Source organism: Bombus flavifrons, chromosome 8, assembly GCF_040668555.2.
Source record: "Bombus flavifrons isolate JBK064 chromosome 8, iyBomFlav1_principal, whole genome shotgun sequence".
Classification (NCBI taxonomy): domain Eukaryota; kingdom Metazoa; phylum Arthropoda; class Insecta; order Hymenoptera; family Apidae; genus Bombus; species Bombus flavifrons.
The window spans coordinates 5,724,618-5,740,707 of NC_138449.1; the positions used below are offsets into that span (position 1 = coordinate 5,724,618).

The window sequence follows — 16,090 nt, forward strand, 5'->3', positions numbered from 1 at the left end:
TAAGCTCATTTTGAAACAGCAAAATCATATTTATTTTGCCGAAGGAAATGGACATTTCATATCACATGATATGCAAAATCAGAATTCCTTTTCAATCCATGTCGCTCACCGTCGAACTAGCGACGTGGAATGTCACTCGGCATACTAGCACCAAAAGCGTGACAAACGAAAGCAGCAGAATTTTCGCGCTAGTCATGTATAAAAAGTATCCAACACAGGCAAGCAGGCGACTATCGAGTGAACCGACGATCGATAACTATCGTTTCCCGTGATTTACACCAAGCCACGCGTATCACATACGTAATCTTCACTTGTCTTGCAGCAAAACATCCTCGAGAGTTAGATAAAAATGCCGCATACACACTTTGAATGCGAAACGTCGCGTTCTTGTGCAGTTTCGCGTAAAACATTCTTCGCTACGTGACATCATGACGTCGACGAGAAACGAAACGTTTCGAGAAGATACTGCGTATGAAGATTTTTTGACCAACAACGACCTTCATCTGGAATAATTTGATGACTACAGGCGATAAATCACATTTTTTATTTCTTATAAAGAAACAATTTTAAAGCTCGATACATTCTTAATCAATGTCAAAATTGTGTTGTCAGTTGGTTTTGGAGCTAAACACGTGTTTCAGTTTTCTCCACAATTTGAAAAATATTGCTCATTGCGATATTAAGGTATTTAAATATTGTTTGTCTTAATAATTGTCTTAATATTAAATTTCAACTTATCAACTATTTTAAAAAGATTATTTCCATGCCCATATTAAAACTCTTGTGATTAATCATATTTCTTTTATTGCAATGTATTTGTAATGTGTATTTCATAGCATTTCTTTAATAGCGCCTTTAAAACCATATAAAAAATCTATGCAGTTCAGTCGTTAATTGAGTAATATCCCTTGTCAGTGGGGAATAACTCGTTGAGCTCTCATTTAAAAAACATCGAGATAGCGCGTTAGAATATGAAAAAAAAGAAAGAAATCGTTTTAATAAATTTCGTAAATGGCGAACGGGCCGGAAGTTGTTCACTGTCGTGAATTTTCAGTTTGAATTAATGACGGCGTAAATCTGCCCCGTGGATTTTATTGGTGCGGCAGAAGCACTGCCGCACTATGATAATAAAGATGCTATGCGGTAATAAAGAGCAATTAAGTTCGTTTTTTATTTCACCTTTTTTATTCATCTCTGAAGCTGTTCTATATCGAGAAACGTTATATCACGTGCACAATGCTTCGCAACAAGGTTGCTTAGAGAGAAAAATAGAAACTGAACGGGCTACTAATGGAAAAGAAAATTTTCGACAAATGAGGAGTTTTTAAACTGAAAACCAAACGTATCGAAACAGCACAGTGTAGCAAACTACTTGATTTTATTTTCCTTTTTCATTCGTTGAACTCGGTTTTTCTTGGTGTTAAATTGACGTTTGAAGAATAATTTCCTATTAATCAACGCAAGTTAATGCACCGTTTAATTTATTCGCAAACGAACGGGATAGTGTTTATTTTCTATTCTTGCTTTACCTTTTTATATACTGGCTTTTATTTTCCCTATAAGTTCGTCAATCGACAATATCAACACGACGCACGACTCGTGTCCAATCTATTTGTTTCGATTCGACGAAATTTAATAGCATCACTACGGTTCATCGGCTGTGCTTCGTCAATCAAATTTCTCAACGATTAAAATATCATTAATTTTGTTTGTCTTTAAGCGCGAACTGCGTTAATGAATCAGTCCAATAGTTTCTTAAGGAGATTAGCAGGATCTAGTTGGAGGGCCAGTTACATGATACAAATGAAAATAAATACCTAACTTCCAGACTATTCCTGTCGCCGTATACACAACATTCTATTCAGAGAACGTTGAAATACTCCTACAATCACGCGGTATTCGTCATAATTAATTTCCACGCTGTCCGCTCTTCTGTGTGGTCCGCTTGCAATATCGTCCTCATACTTCCATCCGGCGACTTTTTTCAAAAGTTTTAAATTACCGCACACCTAGCTCGTTAAAAGACCGATCTGCAGTCATTCCTTTTAAAAAAACATCGCTTGCTCATTCTCGTGGCAATTAACTCCTTGTCTCTTTGATATTAGCTGGCTCGAATCAAACCGTTTAACGCGTTCATACGAACCGCTAATTATCGTTCGATTTTCATCCCAGTGAATGATGACGTTGCACGATATTGCCAACGTAATGAGTATCGAGCGATATTTACTTGACACTGGACCGAAACGAGAGATCAGCGCCGAGAAAGTGTTCGCTCGTGAACAAACGATTGATAATTTCATTGTTTATAAAGGGGATCGAGTTTTAATACTGTTCGGCCCGCAGGAAAAATCGAGGGAGAAAATTATTCGATAGGTTTATCAACGATGAAAGTTTGATTAAATGTTCTGTAATACCAGGCTCTTTCTCGCTTGGCTTGTTTCTCGAACGTGATCCGAGATTATTTCCTAGATTACGGGAATATAGTGTCGTATATGAATTACATACATGTATATTTACTTTTTAGGATTGCTGTGATATTATTATTCAATTTCCAAGAACACCGACGCTCCATAAAATCATGTATTAACTATGGCGTCCTATCCATAGAGATTGGCCACTCGATCACAGAGCAATTATTTCCCTTCTGAGTCGTTTATCGATTACCAGTACAATGGTTAACACGTGCAGCTGACAAGGGAACAACGCAACACCATTTTTCCGTCCGTCCCGTGGCTCTGCAGAATGTCACAGAAAACATTCCGTCCAACCAACTGACATACTAAAATTTTGCTGAAAAATATCGCACTTAAACTTTTGATTAATATTGAAAATCGAGTACCATGGAGAACAACAAGCTTCATAAACTGCATATTATACTCTTAAATCACAACGCACACGTTAGACGTGTTAAACTACACATGTTGCTGTTTGATCGTGGCTTCGCGTGTTATCGGTCGTATAAGATCGACTTGTTTCGCTCAAATCCTCGCGATAAATATACAATTACGTCGCGGCTGGCTAACGAGTAACATTGCAGAACGATTAAAAATCAATGGCCGGAAGGGTTGTTGCTCAACACCGCGACAAATCTTCATCCCTGTTCGGTGGCGAACACTAACCACCCGCGGGCGTAGCGTCGAACACGGAAACCAGGGGGCGGGAACAATGCCCAGCGTCGACCTCGAGCGTCTGAACAAATACCGTCTCTAATTTACATTTTAATGGATCTAAATTGAAATCTGCTAGACACGGCCGAGATAAATTGTACCGAGGTTACACAGGCTATTTACTTTTTATCACTTATTGCTGACTGGCGGGCAGCGTTCGCTCTGCTGTGTCTGTTCGCGCGCGGAGCAAATTGCGAATTGCTAATTATTCCCGGGATCGTTTAAAGTATAAATTGGGGAACGATGGCTATTACTGCTTATTCGAGACTGAAAATGGTAATTTGATGCGAAGAATCCTCCGTTGGACAGAAATATTTATGTATTGTTGAACCTTCACGATAGGGCACGTAGTTGTAATAAATAGATATAGCTAACAGGTATAATAGTAGATGCAATATTCAGTTGACGTTCGCATAATTTTCTGATTCTGTGCAATGACGTGTAATACAGTGTTTATGTCCGTTTGAATATGAAATATCACGAAATGTCTGCGTTTTGATATGCAGAATATAAGATTACGAGTTTAGATGTACATATTTAACTTAAGGTTCATATATCAAATAGCAAAGGTCCAATTAAAATTAAAAATTTATTATATTACAGTCATATATTTGTTCTAATATCTCTAATATTTCAGTGTTACATTTAACATATTTTGTGCTATTAACTTTATTTTATTCATTAAACAATTTCAACGTGTCAACAGTGGTCTACTATAATTTAGTTATTACATAGTTTAGTATGCATTAATATTCAATGAGTTTTGACAGCGCTCTAACAATTTATCAATAATCTACAGGAAGTTCGAGGAGGCATTCAATGTTTAACAAGTTCCTGCCTTGCGCGTTTTGATGGATTTAAATAACTGACAAGCTAGATTATTACAAGTTCTTTATACAATTCCTATGTAATGTTTATAGACTTTTAAGGTGTCAATCTTAAAGTTAAATCAATCACAGGTCTGGTTTCAACTTTTAATAGATTTTAATTACTACATTAGATAGTTAAAAATCTCTAAACACTTGGATAAAAATAAAAAAAAAAGAATAGAAGAATTTCTTCAGGTACAAAAAAATCAGCTATGCTTGCGTCTAGAGTTAATATCATCTGTAATTACTGCTTCTTAAAATTAAAAGTAACGCAACAAGAGAAATTATACGACTAAGATATTCGCGTGATTTTAATTGCAATTAAAACCATAAAATCGACGGCAAGCCTGAGTAAACATAACTTTTAGATCTCAAGAACATAATAAGGCGACTCGACTTATATACATACATCGCGATTACTCAACCGGGTCAGCGATGCTTCGAAGAAGCTCGACTAACCGTGGACAACGATAAATTGCTAATTACTTTGGAACGGTTCTCTCTCTCTCTCTCTCTCTCTCTCTCTCTATCTCACTTTCTCTCTCTTTCTCTTCTCATCGTCAACTACGGCGAAAGCGCAGGAAATCTCTTCTGGCTTGGCTGAACGTTTTTCACGGGAATTGGATAAAGGTAAGCGAACGCGATATTTTCGAACGCGTTTAAAACGTCAAGACAAATTATAAATAATTTCTCAAGCTGCGTGTGGTGTATCAGTTAAGCAGTATAATTATTTTTTATTTATAATACAGCTTTTATTAATATTAGTACATTTTTTATTAGATATTACAGCGAAAAATAAGATAACACTAAAATTGGGAAACAAATAGAATAGAAAAAGACTATAAAAGCTCAAAAATAAATAAATTTGTCGTCTCTGTTAAGCATTAATAAATTTTTTTAAAAAGGAAAAATTTGTGATAATACTCTTTAACTTTAAATGCACAATTTTTCAAAGTATGATAAGATACGCTTTGAACTTTTCAATTTCTATAAGATTTGCTGAATCTGTGCAAAGTGTTTCTTGCCAAATATATGACCATATATTTATATGTAATATTATATTATATATATTAATGTATAATAATAAATATGTTCGAACACATTACTATGAATATACATCGTCCATAAGTGTTGGGACACCTGCTGGTCCCATATAAAACGTAATAATTGACTCAATTTATTACAAAGGCGATTATTCGGGTAGAAGCATGTATTTAGGCAAAATAACAATTCCGAATACGCAACAGAAATTTGTAAAAGTTATTTGCAACTGTTGTGGGAAAATAATCAATTAAGGATTATATTTGACGTCCACGATGCTTTAATTTAAATTTCATTGAGAAAATTTTAAGTGAATTACATAGTAAATTCAGGGCAGTCTGCTGAAAGTTCAACGTGACTCTCGCAATCAGTCAAGGAATGTATAAAATCAAAGGATAATAGATACAGTAGACAATCTACTAATGTTACGTGAGCGTACAAATTCATCAGTGTTTGAAGGAAACCAACTTGTTTCTGTTATTTATAACATAATTAATCATATATATTTATTGTACACATAAGCTTTATCTACCCCACGATTTCAATTGAAATACTAATCCTAAGGAGTTTAATAAATCTCAAATGATTTCTTTCTTTCTCTCAAAGATTTATTTTAACGAGTGTTCTATTATTTCTAAACAGAGGTATATGTATCTCAAAGCTACACCAATTAACAATCATAATGATAGTATCGACCACTGTGTAACCCTTACAGTCCTGTCTGCCTCAGGAAAATCTGAAGCACGTTGTTCATCACCTAACAGACCGTATTAATCCTCGAATCCTATTCACAACGGTCTCATTTCTGCAATTCTTTTTTTCCCAAGCAGCATCCACTCGAAACAGATCGTGGCCTTCCAAGATGCATCGAAAAGCATTTTATATGCACGCCGCATAAACAAGATATCCGTCTTCATTTTACCGTAACGCAAGAAACAACGTTATTTATGAGCTGACCTGATAAATGCACGCTACGAAGAAGAATACGGCCTCGAGCTAACGAATTTTCCAATTACAACGAGCAATTCGAGAGAACGACCGCGGCGAACTCCGAACAGATATCCATGGAATAATTTCTGGATGCAGCATACACAGAACACCGCACTCTTTTATCCCTCATTTCTGATCGCGCCGTGAATCATTTTCTAGACGCATCTACCGAATAATTGCAAGGCGAACCGTGGACGAGGAGAGCTACAAATTGCCCCTGTATTACGAGTAATTTATAATTATAAGGCCCGGCGAACAATCTGCGCCGATGTTTTTCGCTGTGCAACCTGTTATTTCGCGCTCGACTAAATATTCCTAGGACGCGGCGGGAAAGGAAATAGTTGCTGAAACTAACTGAGACTATCTTGCCTTCGTTCCTGTACGTATGTCATGGATGAAAAGGAGCGAAAGGAAGCACACCCTCGTTCGTAAATATCTGGATATGCTATAATATCGTATAAAATGTGATAATCGTTGTAGATGATTAATGGCCATTTATCTGAAGAAAGTACAACAGGATTTTGTAAAAAAGTATCTGTGAGATGAAAATGATGAATTAAAATTTATTGAAAAGATTTAGAATGAATTAGGTGAACAATTTATAGTAATAATAGACAATTTCGAATAATCGTGAGATTTGCTCTCGAAATTATTTTAATTTCAATAATATGTATTTGAACATGTATCTCTGAGATGTAATGAGAAAATTCGTATTTCTGATGCAATTAATGATATTGATTTAATGAAATCAGAAACTGTTTGAAATATTATTTTCATAAAGATTTATCCTACTACAAAATATAAGCCAAATAAAGATTACTTAATTTCATACGTAAACAACGAAATAATTTCATTTCATTTTTAACTAATGAGATAATTTGTAGGGAGATCATTTGCTCGTTCAAATAAACTTAATGAGTAATCATTTCAAAATAACATTTAGCTAAATGAAATAATGTATTATTTAAACATTTATTTCTCAAATATACGTGAATGTTATTATCCAAACAACGCATATCCTTATTTATTCTTGAATAGAATTATGTAAAGAAAATATTTGAGAAATAAATGTTTAAATAATACATTACTTTATTTAGCTAAATGTTACTTTGAAATGATTACGCGATCGAATAATTTTCTAGTGATTCAATGCGGTTCAATATCAGTCAACTCGATACTTGATGATTAAGGAATGATAGGATACAATCAAGTAAGCAGGATAAATCGTTTATTCGCGATGATAACGCGCAATGAATGATGTCAGCATTACAGGAATAAGAGAAGAGAAACTATTAAGTATGTCTTGGGTTGGTATATGTGGCGTAAGATTACGTATGATGATATCGTATCGGAAGAATTGATGACTTTCGTTATGTGTTGCGATAACTTGTTGAACACACTTTTGCACAGTTCTACCTCGGTCTAAAGACTATGCTGAACATTTTTCATCGGTAATTACAGAAGATAAAGTAATTCAGCAATCTCGACTAGTATTTTTTTCACCTTTGTCGAAGAGATCTGTCGGACGTCCATGTGCAATCTTCAATTTGTCATGCCGCTCTTAATGCGCTATCTTATTAGAGAAACCAGAAAGCAGATGTACGACTTGATTGAGTTATACACGTTGTTTCGTATGAAAAATATTGTTACGCGTCGTGAGTTCACTTGCACTTTGACTGCGCCTCGATTATTCTATTCTATTCTGTTCTGTCTTACGAGATAAATCATCCAAAAGATGCGAAAATGTTTGAAAATTTAAGCTTCCCTTGACACTGTTCTCCACGTTAAATAGAAATATTTAAGAAATATTTAAAGGTAAATAAAAACAATACTATTCTCTCCACGAAAAAAGACTTTAAAATATCCACGAAAAATTATTTGGACACTACCGTAACAAACTTTTATGAATACGCAGGCTCCATAATACTTTTATAAACCTAGTTTCGCGTTATTGTATATTAGAAAGAATCAAACAAAGAACAGGATGTTTCTCATCTGAAACTTTCATCAGTAAGAAAAGACGAAATTTCTTGCGATGCACAGTACTTTCTTGGCGCAAACTAGGGAAAAATAGGGATCTCGCGACACGATATGTCGATTCTATGCATCCATCTCCGGAGAATTTTATTCCCCTACCCCTGGTCCTCTGTTACATGCCATTGAGAGAAAAGTTGAGAAAGAAAGAATATTGAGAGACGATCGGTGATATTGCACAAATCGCGCCTCCAGCTATTCTGGGACAACACGTACGGCGATTTCGTCCTTTCCCTTCCGTCCCGTACAATCCGAATCACAGAAATCTGTGCAGACTACTCGAACCTTCGGGATATTCTCTTTGCGCGAACAACTACAAAGAGGATCGGTCTCTTACGTGCATTAATGCAGGAACGTGATCGAGAAAATCGAACGAGGGACCTGTGTTCCGTGTAAACACACAGTCACACGTATACGAGCAAAGTATCCTTTGGTATACCTTAAAATCTTGAATTTATACATTGTGGTGGTAAATTCATGGTACAATAAAAGTCAGGATGATTCTATGCCACAAAATAAAAAGAAAATCGAGAACTATAAATAGAGTACATTCGAAGCTTTATTTCGGAGAAAATTGAGTTTATAAATTCAACGTCATTAATTTTATTCGTGTTGTTTGTGAGATCCATATAGGGAGAAAAGGAAAAGGCAGAGGCATCGAGACTTTTTGTCAGTTAACAGTCAGTCAATGAGTGAAGAAATGAAAGGAAGTACCGTTAAGTAGAAGGCTGAAGTCTGTGATTACTCTAACGATCCCCCTGATAATTGGTTTTCAGCAAAATTAAAGAGAGAGAGCAAGATCTTTTGAGGATTACCACCGACAGGAAACGAGACATCAGTAGCGTTACGGTAATGGTAATTATTTCTATGAAAATGTTACGTGCTAAGTATCCATCCTATAGACGACTTCTTGCTCTTCTTACAGATTCGATCGTGTAAAAAAATAAAAAAAAATTCCATTTTCTCTGTGTCCATTCTACAAGCAAAAAAACAAGATACCGTTCGTCTTTCTTAAACATAAAAGATTCTAGTACATTGTAACTTGACGCGAATCGTTATAGACTAAAAAAAGGAGAAAAAAAAGCAGATTCACGGATAAAACATGCTCGATAAAAGCGAGCAGTGGCAGTTCCTTCGTTTCATAATACCCACGCTTTTTTATTTTCTTCGTTTATGAAAAGAACAAACTTGATGAAAAGAACAACTTTATCGCGCGTTGCAATAGCGCTTCGCGACGACACTTTCAACGACCAATATGCCCGATTCGATGTATTGGCTCAATTGATTATTCTGTGTAATATAAAAAGCATTTATATCCATAAAATATAAGAAACGAAGAAGCATAGAGTATTATAATAACGATACCCAATAATACAATGCATAAATTATGCAAACATTCGCAGTCCACTCATAAGGATTGAATAGTAATGCTATAAATTTTATTCGTGATTTTACGATTTTAAAACCACTGTGCGTCACTCGGCGTCGTCGAATGCGCATGTCGTTGAAAGTTCCATTATACCAGGGACAGTGTAATCTAGAACGTTCCCTCGTTGATTCAAACATCGATGGAAGACAATCTACGCTTCTGCAGCCTTGGTGCAGCCTTGGTACACCCTGTTATCGATTCCTTCTCGCTCACTTATCGATAATTTCCTACCCTTTTGGCCCGGACGCTTATCGATTCTGATCACGAGCGCACACCTCCGAACCCATCGAAAAGCACAGAGAAAATTTGAGAGACGATAAACGAGGCAAACCCGTGAAAATTAGTTTATACGCATAACTCGCGTGTCTGACATGACAGTTCCAATTTCAGAGATAGGTTCTGTCGTGGAAAGGAGTGGCTGATTTCGGTGTGGAGAGGGTGGGAAAGTTGAACGTAACTGGAATCGTGTCCAGCATTAATTGCATTCTCATTTAATTAAAAGACTCACCAGAGAGGTGATGAGGTAACTGTGATAGTCGCTCATCATTCCTATTTGCTGAGCCTGCTTCAACACGTCGTAAATCCTCTCGGTAGAGCAATCCAGTACAATGTGCGACTCGGCCGAGTTTTTTATCTGTTTTAGCAACGGCCTGAAACAGAAGGTAAAATGTAGGTTAGTATATGTGTGAATGTGGCGAAAGCGGAACCATAACACGTCTCCCGCGCTTCATGGGCGGATATTTTTTCGCTAATTTTGCTATTAATACTAAGATTGTATGGTGGGATGTAACGTATACCAATAATTCTGAAAATAATATTAGTGTGTTACTGGATATATTCTTCGTACTTGTTAATATTCAACATCATTTTCCCATATCGGATCTTTTCGTTGCAACATGTGTTGAGTTTTGATTGTATCGCAAGAAGATGTTCATATTTTGAACTTTCAATAAAGCTAAACGTGTTTCGTATATTCACATAATTCGTATGCGAAAAATTGGCACAGTGTATAGCACGGATTAAAGTTACTGAAATCCTTTAGGTATATCGCGACTTATAATGAAATTTTTAGGTACGCGACTTCCTCGGTTTTAAGCGTCGCACGGGATCTTCGCGAAAGCAGTCCCTGGTGCTTTCACGCCATCTCCTTTTTTACGAACTTGGAAATATTACGGTCGTTTCATGTAATTTTCGAACATGATGTTTCCGAGAAAGCGATGCTAGTACGGTAATTCTGCGGAAGCGACTGTAGTTGATAGAATATTCTGTTGCGTTCTCGTCCCTGTAAAATAAATCTTGTACATTACAGGGAGAGAAACGTTTCATCTTTGCATAAATCACCATAAAGGTTCTTTCTTTTTTGCCTAATCCTTGATCCTCAAGAAAGTTTTAAAGAACATCATATTTTCTATGACCAATCGAGACAAATAAAATAGCGAATATGTATTGTGAGAATCAAAAAATTAATAATTATGAATGAAAAATTATGTCTTTCGCATGAAAAAATCATAAAATTCAATTTTGTAATAATTAATGTTAATTTCATATTGCTACTCTTCATACAGATTCACTTACAATTAGATTTCCTGTCATTAGAATTTCAGTACCATTAAGTTGACTGGAAAGTTCTGTCGTCAGATTTCGTTCGAATATTTGATTTTATATTTGGAGCTTTTCATAAGTCATATTTTCATCGCCAAGATATAAAATATATATAAAAAAAGGTAATATTATCGGAGAAATTACATGCTATTGATCAATTAATTGTTTTGCAACTATATGTATGTTAAATGGTGCATTCTGTGCGAATTATTGGAGCTAGCTTTAACAGCTATTATCATATGGAACAGTAATTTATATTGTTAATACACATGGTTGAATTTATTATCTTGATACATGTAACGAAATGATAGTAACAAAAATATATAGTTCCATCTAGTCAAATTATATTAATAACACTGAACTAACATAATGAATAACACTGGAAGAGAAACTTCAGAGATATTTCATTAATTTTTCATCACGAAATAAACAAACTTTCAAACAAACCATGTTTCGCATTCTCAGCAGATTATAATAAATAATTTTCAAGAAGCAACAGCGCGTGTACTCCCGAACCGGACATCTTGTACTTCACAAAACTTTGTAAATTATTTATCGGATAAAAAATGAGAAGACGAGGGAGGAAGAAAGTATAAAATGAAGGACAAAGAAGAACATCGGATTGGATACTTGATTGCGAATCGTGAAAATAACCATTCCAACAATGCAGTTCGCACGCATTCTGTTGGCGGTCCACCCGTTCCCACGAGGACGAAATAACTTCCGATTCCGGAGCTACGTTCCATGTACTTTTGATCAAAATTTCATAACACGAGCATCCTCTTCCCGGCCTTCCGCTCGCCTCCATTCATTCAACATGCACGATAATGCGAATCTCCTTATGCGCCCGGCGCAACTTGGACTGCTGCTCATTGCGCGAATTTTTCATGGGCCTTTACATAATTCAGAGGAAAGTCTCTTTCGTGTGCGTCGTTCCGGTACTCCAACGCAGCTATTCTTACGATGGCCGACAATCGAGCCAGGTAGCTTTCGTCAAATCTTCTGTACAACAATGAAAACTGAAGACAGTGTGCAGAAACATCTCGTTACAGGCAAAACGAAGGAAAAAGAAAGAGTTGGAGGTAGCCAAGTATAAAAGTACCCTTTGACTTGAAAAAGGAAAATCGTCACCTTCTTAGAATCGCGTACTGTAGGTTTCGTGAGTTATCTGGACACGTTGGTCAGTTTGTAATAACACTATGCGAATGTTACCAAAGAATATACATTATGAATTAGACCACTTACTATCTTTTCGTGGAATCATCATTATATACAAAGTATAAATATCAAAATATTTATTATATGTACACTTGTTGTTTAGATACCACTACACCGGTTGTATTAACATCGCAAGTATTTCTATCTTTATAAAACACTTTTCAATTTGCCCTATATTTATAAAATTAAGGAATTTAAAGATAAGAAACTTGTCAAGTAACAAACTAATTTTACGGTTTAACAAGAGTATCACTTATGTGTGTTCGAAAACTAATTTAATCTCACCACAATATTTTATTGTACGCGTATATAATGATTATAATGAATAAAACGTTCGAGCCAGCTAGCTTTCGTCGAGTCTTCCATATAACGACGAAAACTAGAAACAATGTGCAGAAACATTGTATTAGAAACCGAACGGAGTAAACGGCAAAAGTTGGGCGGAGGTAAGTATAAAAGCGTGGCATTTATGATGTGGAAACCGTACGATGAAGAATACTTCATGATTGGTTGAATTTATGAGGGTGTATCGCGAGGCAATGTAGAGTGGTAAGTAAGCAAGATCTAACGAGTTGAAATGTAACGACCCTCCAGTTTTACCGGCCAAACTGCTCCATTGTGCGATTCACGACCTATTAATACGGCCATTAAGAAGTTTGAATAGGAATGATAAATCAGACTGGAGAGGCTTCTTTGTTCATTGGTGTTCGTCCCTCGCGTAATCTCGTAAGACTCGAGGAACTGCGGTAAAAGCTGGCGACATTATGCTGGCTGATTTAAAAGCAGCCTGAATTTGTATTACATCGTTCTTAATTATTTTTACTGGATATATGGGCGAGGAAACTTGTTGGAAGTTATTTACTGTTCGTGTATTAGCAGATTGTAGATTTAGCAATGCAAATGACTCTACGTGATATATTATCTGGTTTTTGTATGTATAAGTCTTTATTGAAATAGGTAAGGAATGTTTTAGTAAATGTATGTCGTAATCTATTTTTCTTTTACATAGTAGTTCTAACATGGACACGTTAATGAGTTATTTGCTTTATATTTATATGTTTCAAAATATTCACGTTTTAAGATTCGTCGTAGCAATTCAAGCGAATTGCTTATTAATGTAATTTGATTGTTAAGTTAGGAACTTTATTTATTATATTCAGAACAATGCTATCATTGTTAGATGATAGCCAGTTTACAAAAAGTTATATATTTTGCAAATGATTCCACAAAGTTATGAATAAATAATACTTGTCGATTAACATTTTCATGGAAGATTTTCTATTCAAGCATTATTCCAGGATAAATATTACGTAAAACATGTTCCATACAAATGTATTCTTTAGAATATTTTTTGCGTCGCAGATACAATACTGGTTTATATATTAATCCTAGTCCTCGGAGCAGACACAAAAGTTTCAAAAGCTTTGTTAAAATTCTTTACTATTATTCACGTGAATTCAATTGTCCTGAGATACCTGAAGGCTTCAAAAAACATAAAAGAGTTAAGGGAAAGAGGAATTTTCAAGCAGATACTGTAATAACATTACTAAAGAGAATTGAAACGTAGCTGTAGCATGATGCGAGATACATAATGTATTTTGTATAACGTTTGACTACAAATTTGGCACAACTACATGTGGGAATTGTTTATTTTACATTAAAATCCCAACATGAATACTTGTATCAATAGAAGCACGGTATTGAATACGCATGCACGGTTCTGATTAATATTCCACCAAGTTGAATAATTATTATATGAATAAATAATTCGCTCGATGTATCTGCGTACCCTATTTTATCATGAATCCAAAATAAATATTCCTGTAATTCCATAAACCTGTGCGATTCTAAAGTGGATTTCCAAAAATTCAAGTTTAATATGCTGCCAGATAATTCCTATGTTATGAATTATTTCTTGATATCGTAAATCAACAGCTTTTAATGAGTTTGACCACGATTTATATTAATACCAAACTTCTCATATATTTTACGTTCTAAACTCATACTTCTCCAACCCTTCTTTATGACATTTCAATTATTCATCAAATCACGGTTTTGAATCTGTTAAATCCTCCCAACGGACGCACCCCAAATTCCTTTTCTGACTTGATAAACCCTTTACGATTCACTATAACCAACCCCAAACAGAAGGAAACCCCGAGTAACATTTTCAACCCTTTACACGTCAAGATTCTATCTCTAAACCCTGACACCCTATCAGAAGATTAATCAAATTATAAATAAGTCCACCTTTAAAACTCTTCACAGTAACTACAAATAATTGATACTTTATTTTCAAGCTAAAAAATACTTTCCATTCCCCAACATTTTCTTAAGCCACTTTATCCAATATAATTATTAATAATGTATATTAGTAATAATTGTTATTATTATAATTATTTATGTAATACCTAGGTTTTATAACCAAATTATTTTTTAACATATAGTAGATACTGTAAGTAATAATAATCTTATCAATAGAAGACACGTGAGACACTCTAGTGATGGTGCTATATAATATAAAAAACAATGCGTAGAGACAAGATTAATATCTTTAATCATATTTAATCATACCTATAATCATATTCTAGGGCGACAATGGGAAATTTTCACAACTCCAGGGACCAACTTACGAGCAATCATTCAACAATTACGAATATTCCTTGTGGCTGGATCATCGTTTACCATTGTCCACTATCGCGTAAATCTTATCTTATTTCACCGTCCTGGAGGAGCAACTAGACGCTGTAAAGCATGGCTGAAGCAATTCTTCTTGAATCGTGCATCGTAAAGCAGCGAGTCAATTTGGTTAGTTGAAGCACCACGATGTAGCAGTGTAACTTTAAAAATGCATGTCCACTTTATGACACGGTGTCCGTTTAAATATTGCCCATAAGTGCGCGCGTTTCGACTATGTGCTTTGTGCTTTTATTTCAAAAACAGTTTCGCGCATCCTGGGCAGTGGATATCCTCGTAGAGTCACCGTGGCGCCAAGAAAATGCGCTTAGACGATTTTTACGCGCGACGGGATTACCTCGTTGACGGTGCCAAATATCCGAAGCTCGGCTAAACAGTACACAACGGTTCGTTTCGCTTTACAACGCGTCGTAAAGCAGCCAGGAGCCAGTCTCGCGATCCTCGAAGCCGATCGATCGTTTCCACACTGCTGAGAACTTTTACGTAGTCATCGAAGACGCAGGGTAGGTAATCCAAGATCGAGAGCGTCGACAGCCGAGCTTATTCCGCGCAATACCCAGGAACAAGAAGGTATAAAGTTTGCATTGAGAATGATAAGGAATCGATATGAGTTTACAGAGGAACGAACCAGGTTTCCTAGCGCACCTGTTCGCGCACTGGTTTCGCCTTTTTCTATCCTCATCGTCGTTCCTCCTGTCGTCAGTTCTCATACGATCCGGATCTCCTCGCCTCTGTCGTTTCTTCCCTTTAACTTAATGCTATCATCGAGGCTTTATTCTGGAAAGGTTCGAGCAGTTCTGGTACCGAGCGTAAGCCGACCAACGTCTCTTATATTTCTTTCTCTTCTGCTTTCATCGTTCTGTCGCTTTCTACTTCTCTTCTCTTCTTCCTTTTTTTCGTTCGTTCTCTTACTACTTCGCTCGGCTCGTCAGCGTTGTAGATGGCTTTCCAGATATCTTTCGAGATAGTCGTTCTCTCGGGAGGATAGGCTGCGACCGAAAGATACCGCTAAGAAATCGTTGGTGACAAGCCCAGTCTTACGG

At 35.9% G+C, this 16,090-nt stretch overlaps 1 protein-coding gene across 1 annotated transcript in view; it reads right to left on the bottom strand.

Annotated features, from left to right (window-relative positions):
• KaiR1D (Kainate-type ionotropic glutamate receptor subunit 1D) overlaps window positions 1-16,090 on the bottom strand; it is a 260,767-nt gene that overhangs the window by 47,147 nt on the left and 197,530 nt on the right. The window contains exon 6 of the mRNA XM_069119110.1: window positions 10,039-10,180. Coding sequence (XP_068975211.1) covers window positions 10,039-10,180 — 142 coding nt within the window. The remainder of the gene's footprint in view (window positions 1-10,038; window positions 10,181-16,090) is intronic.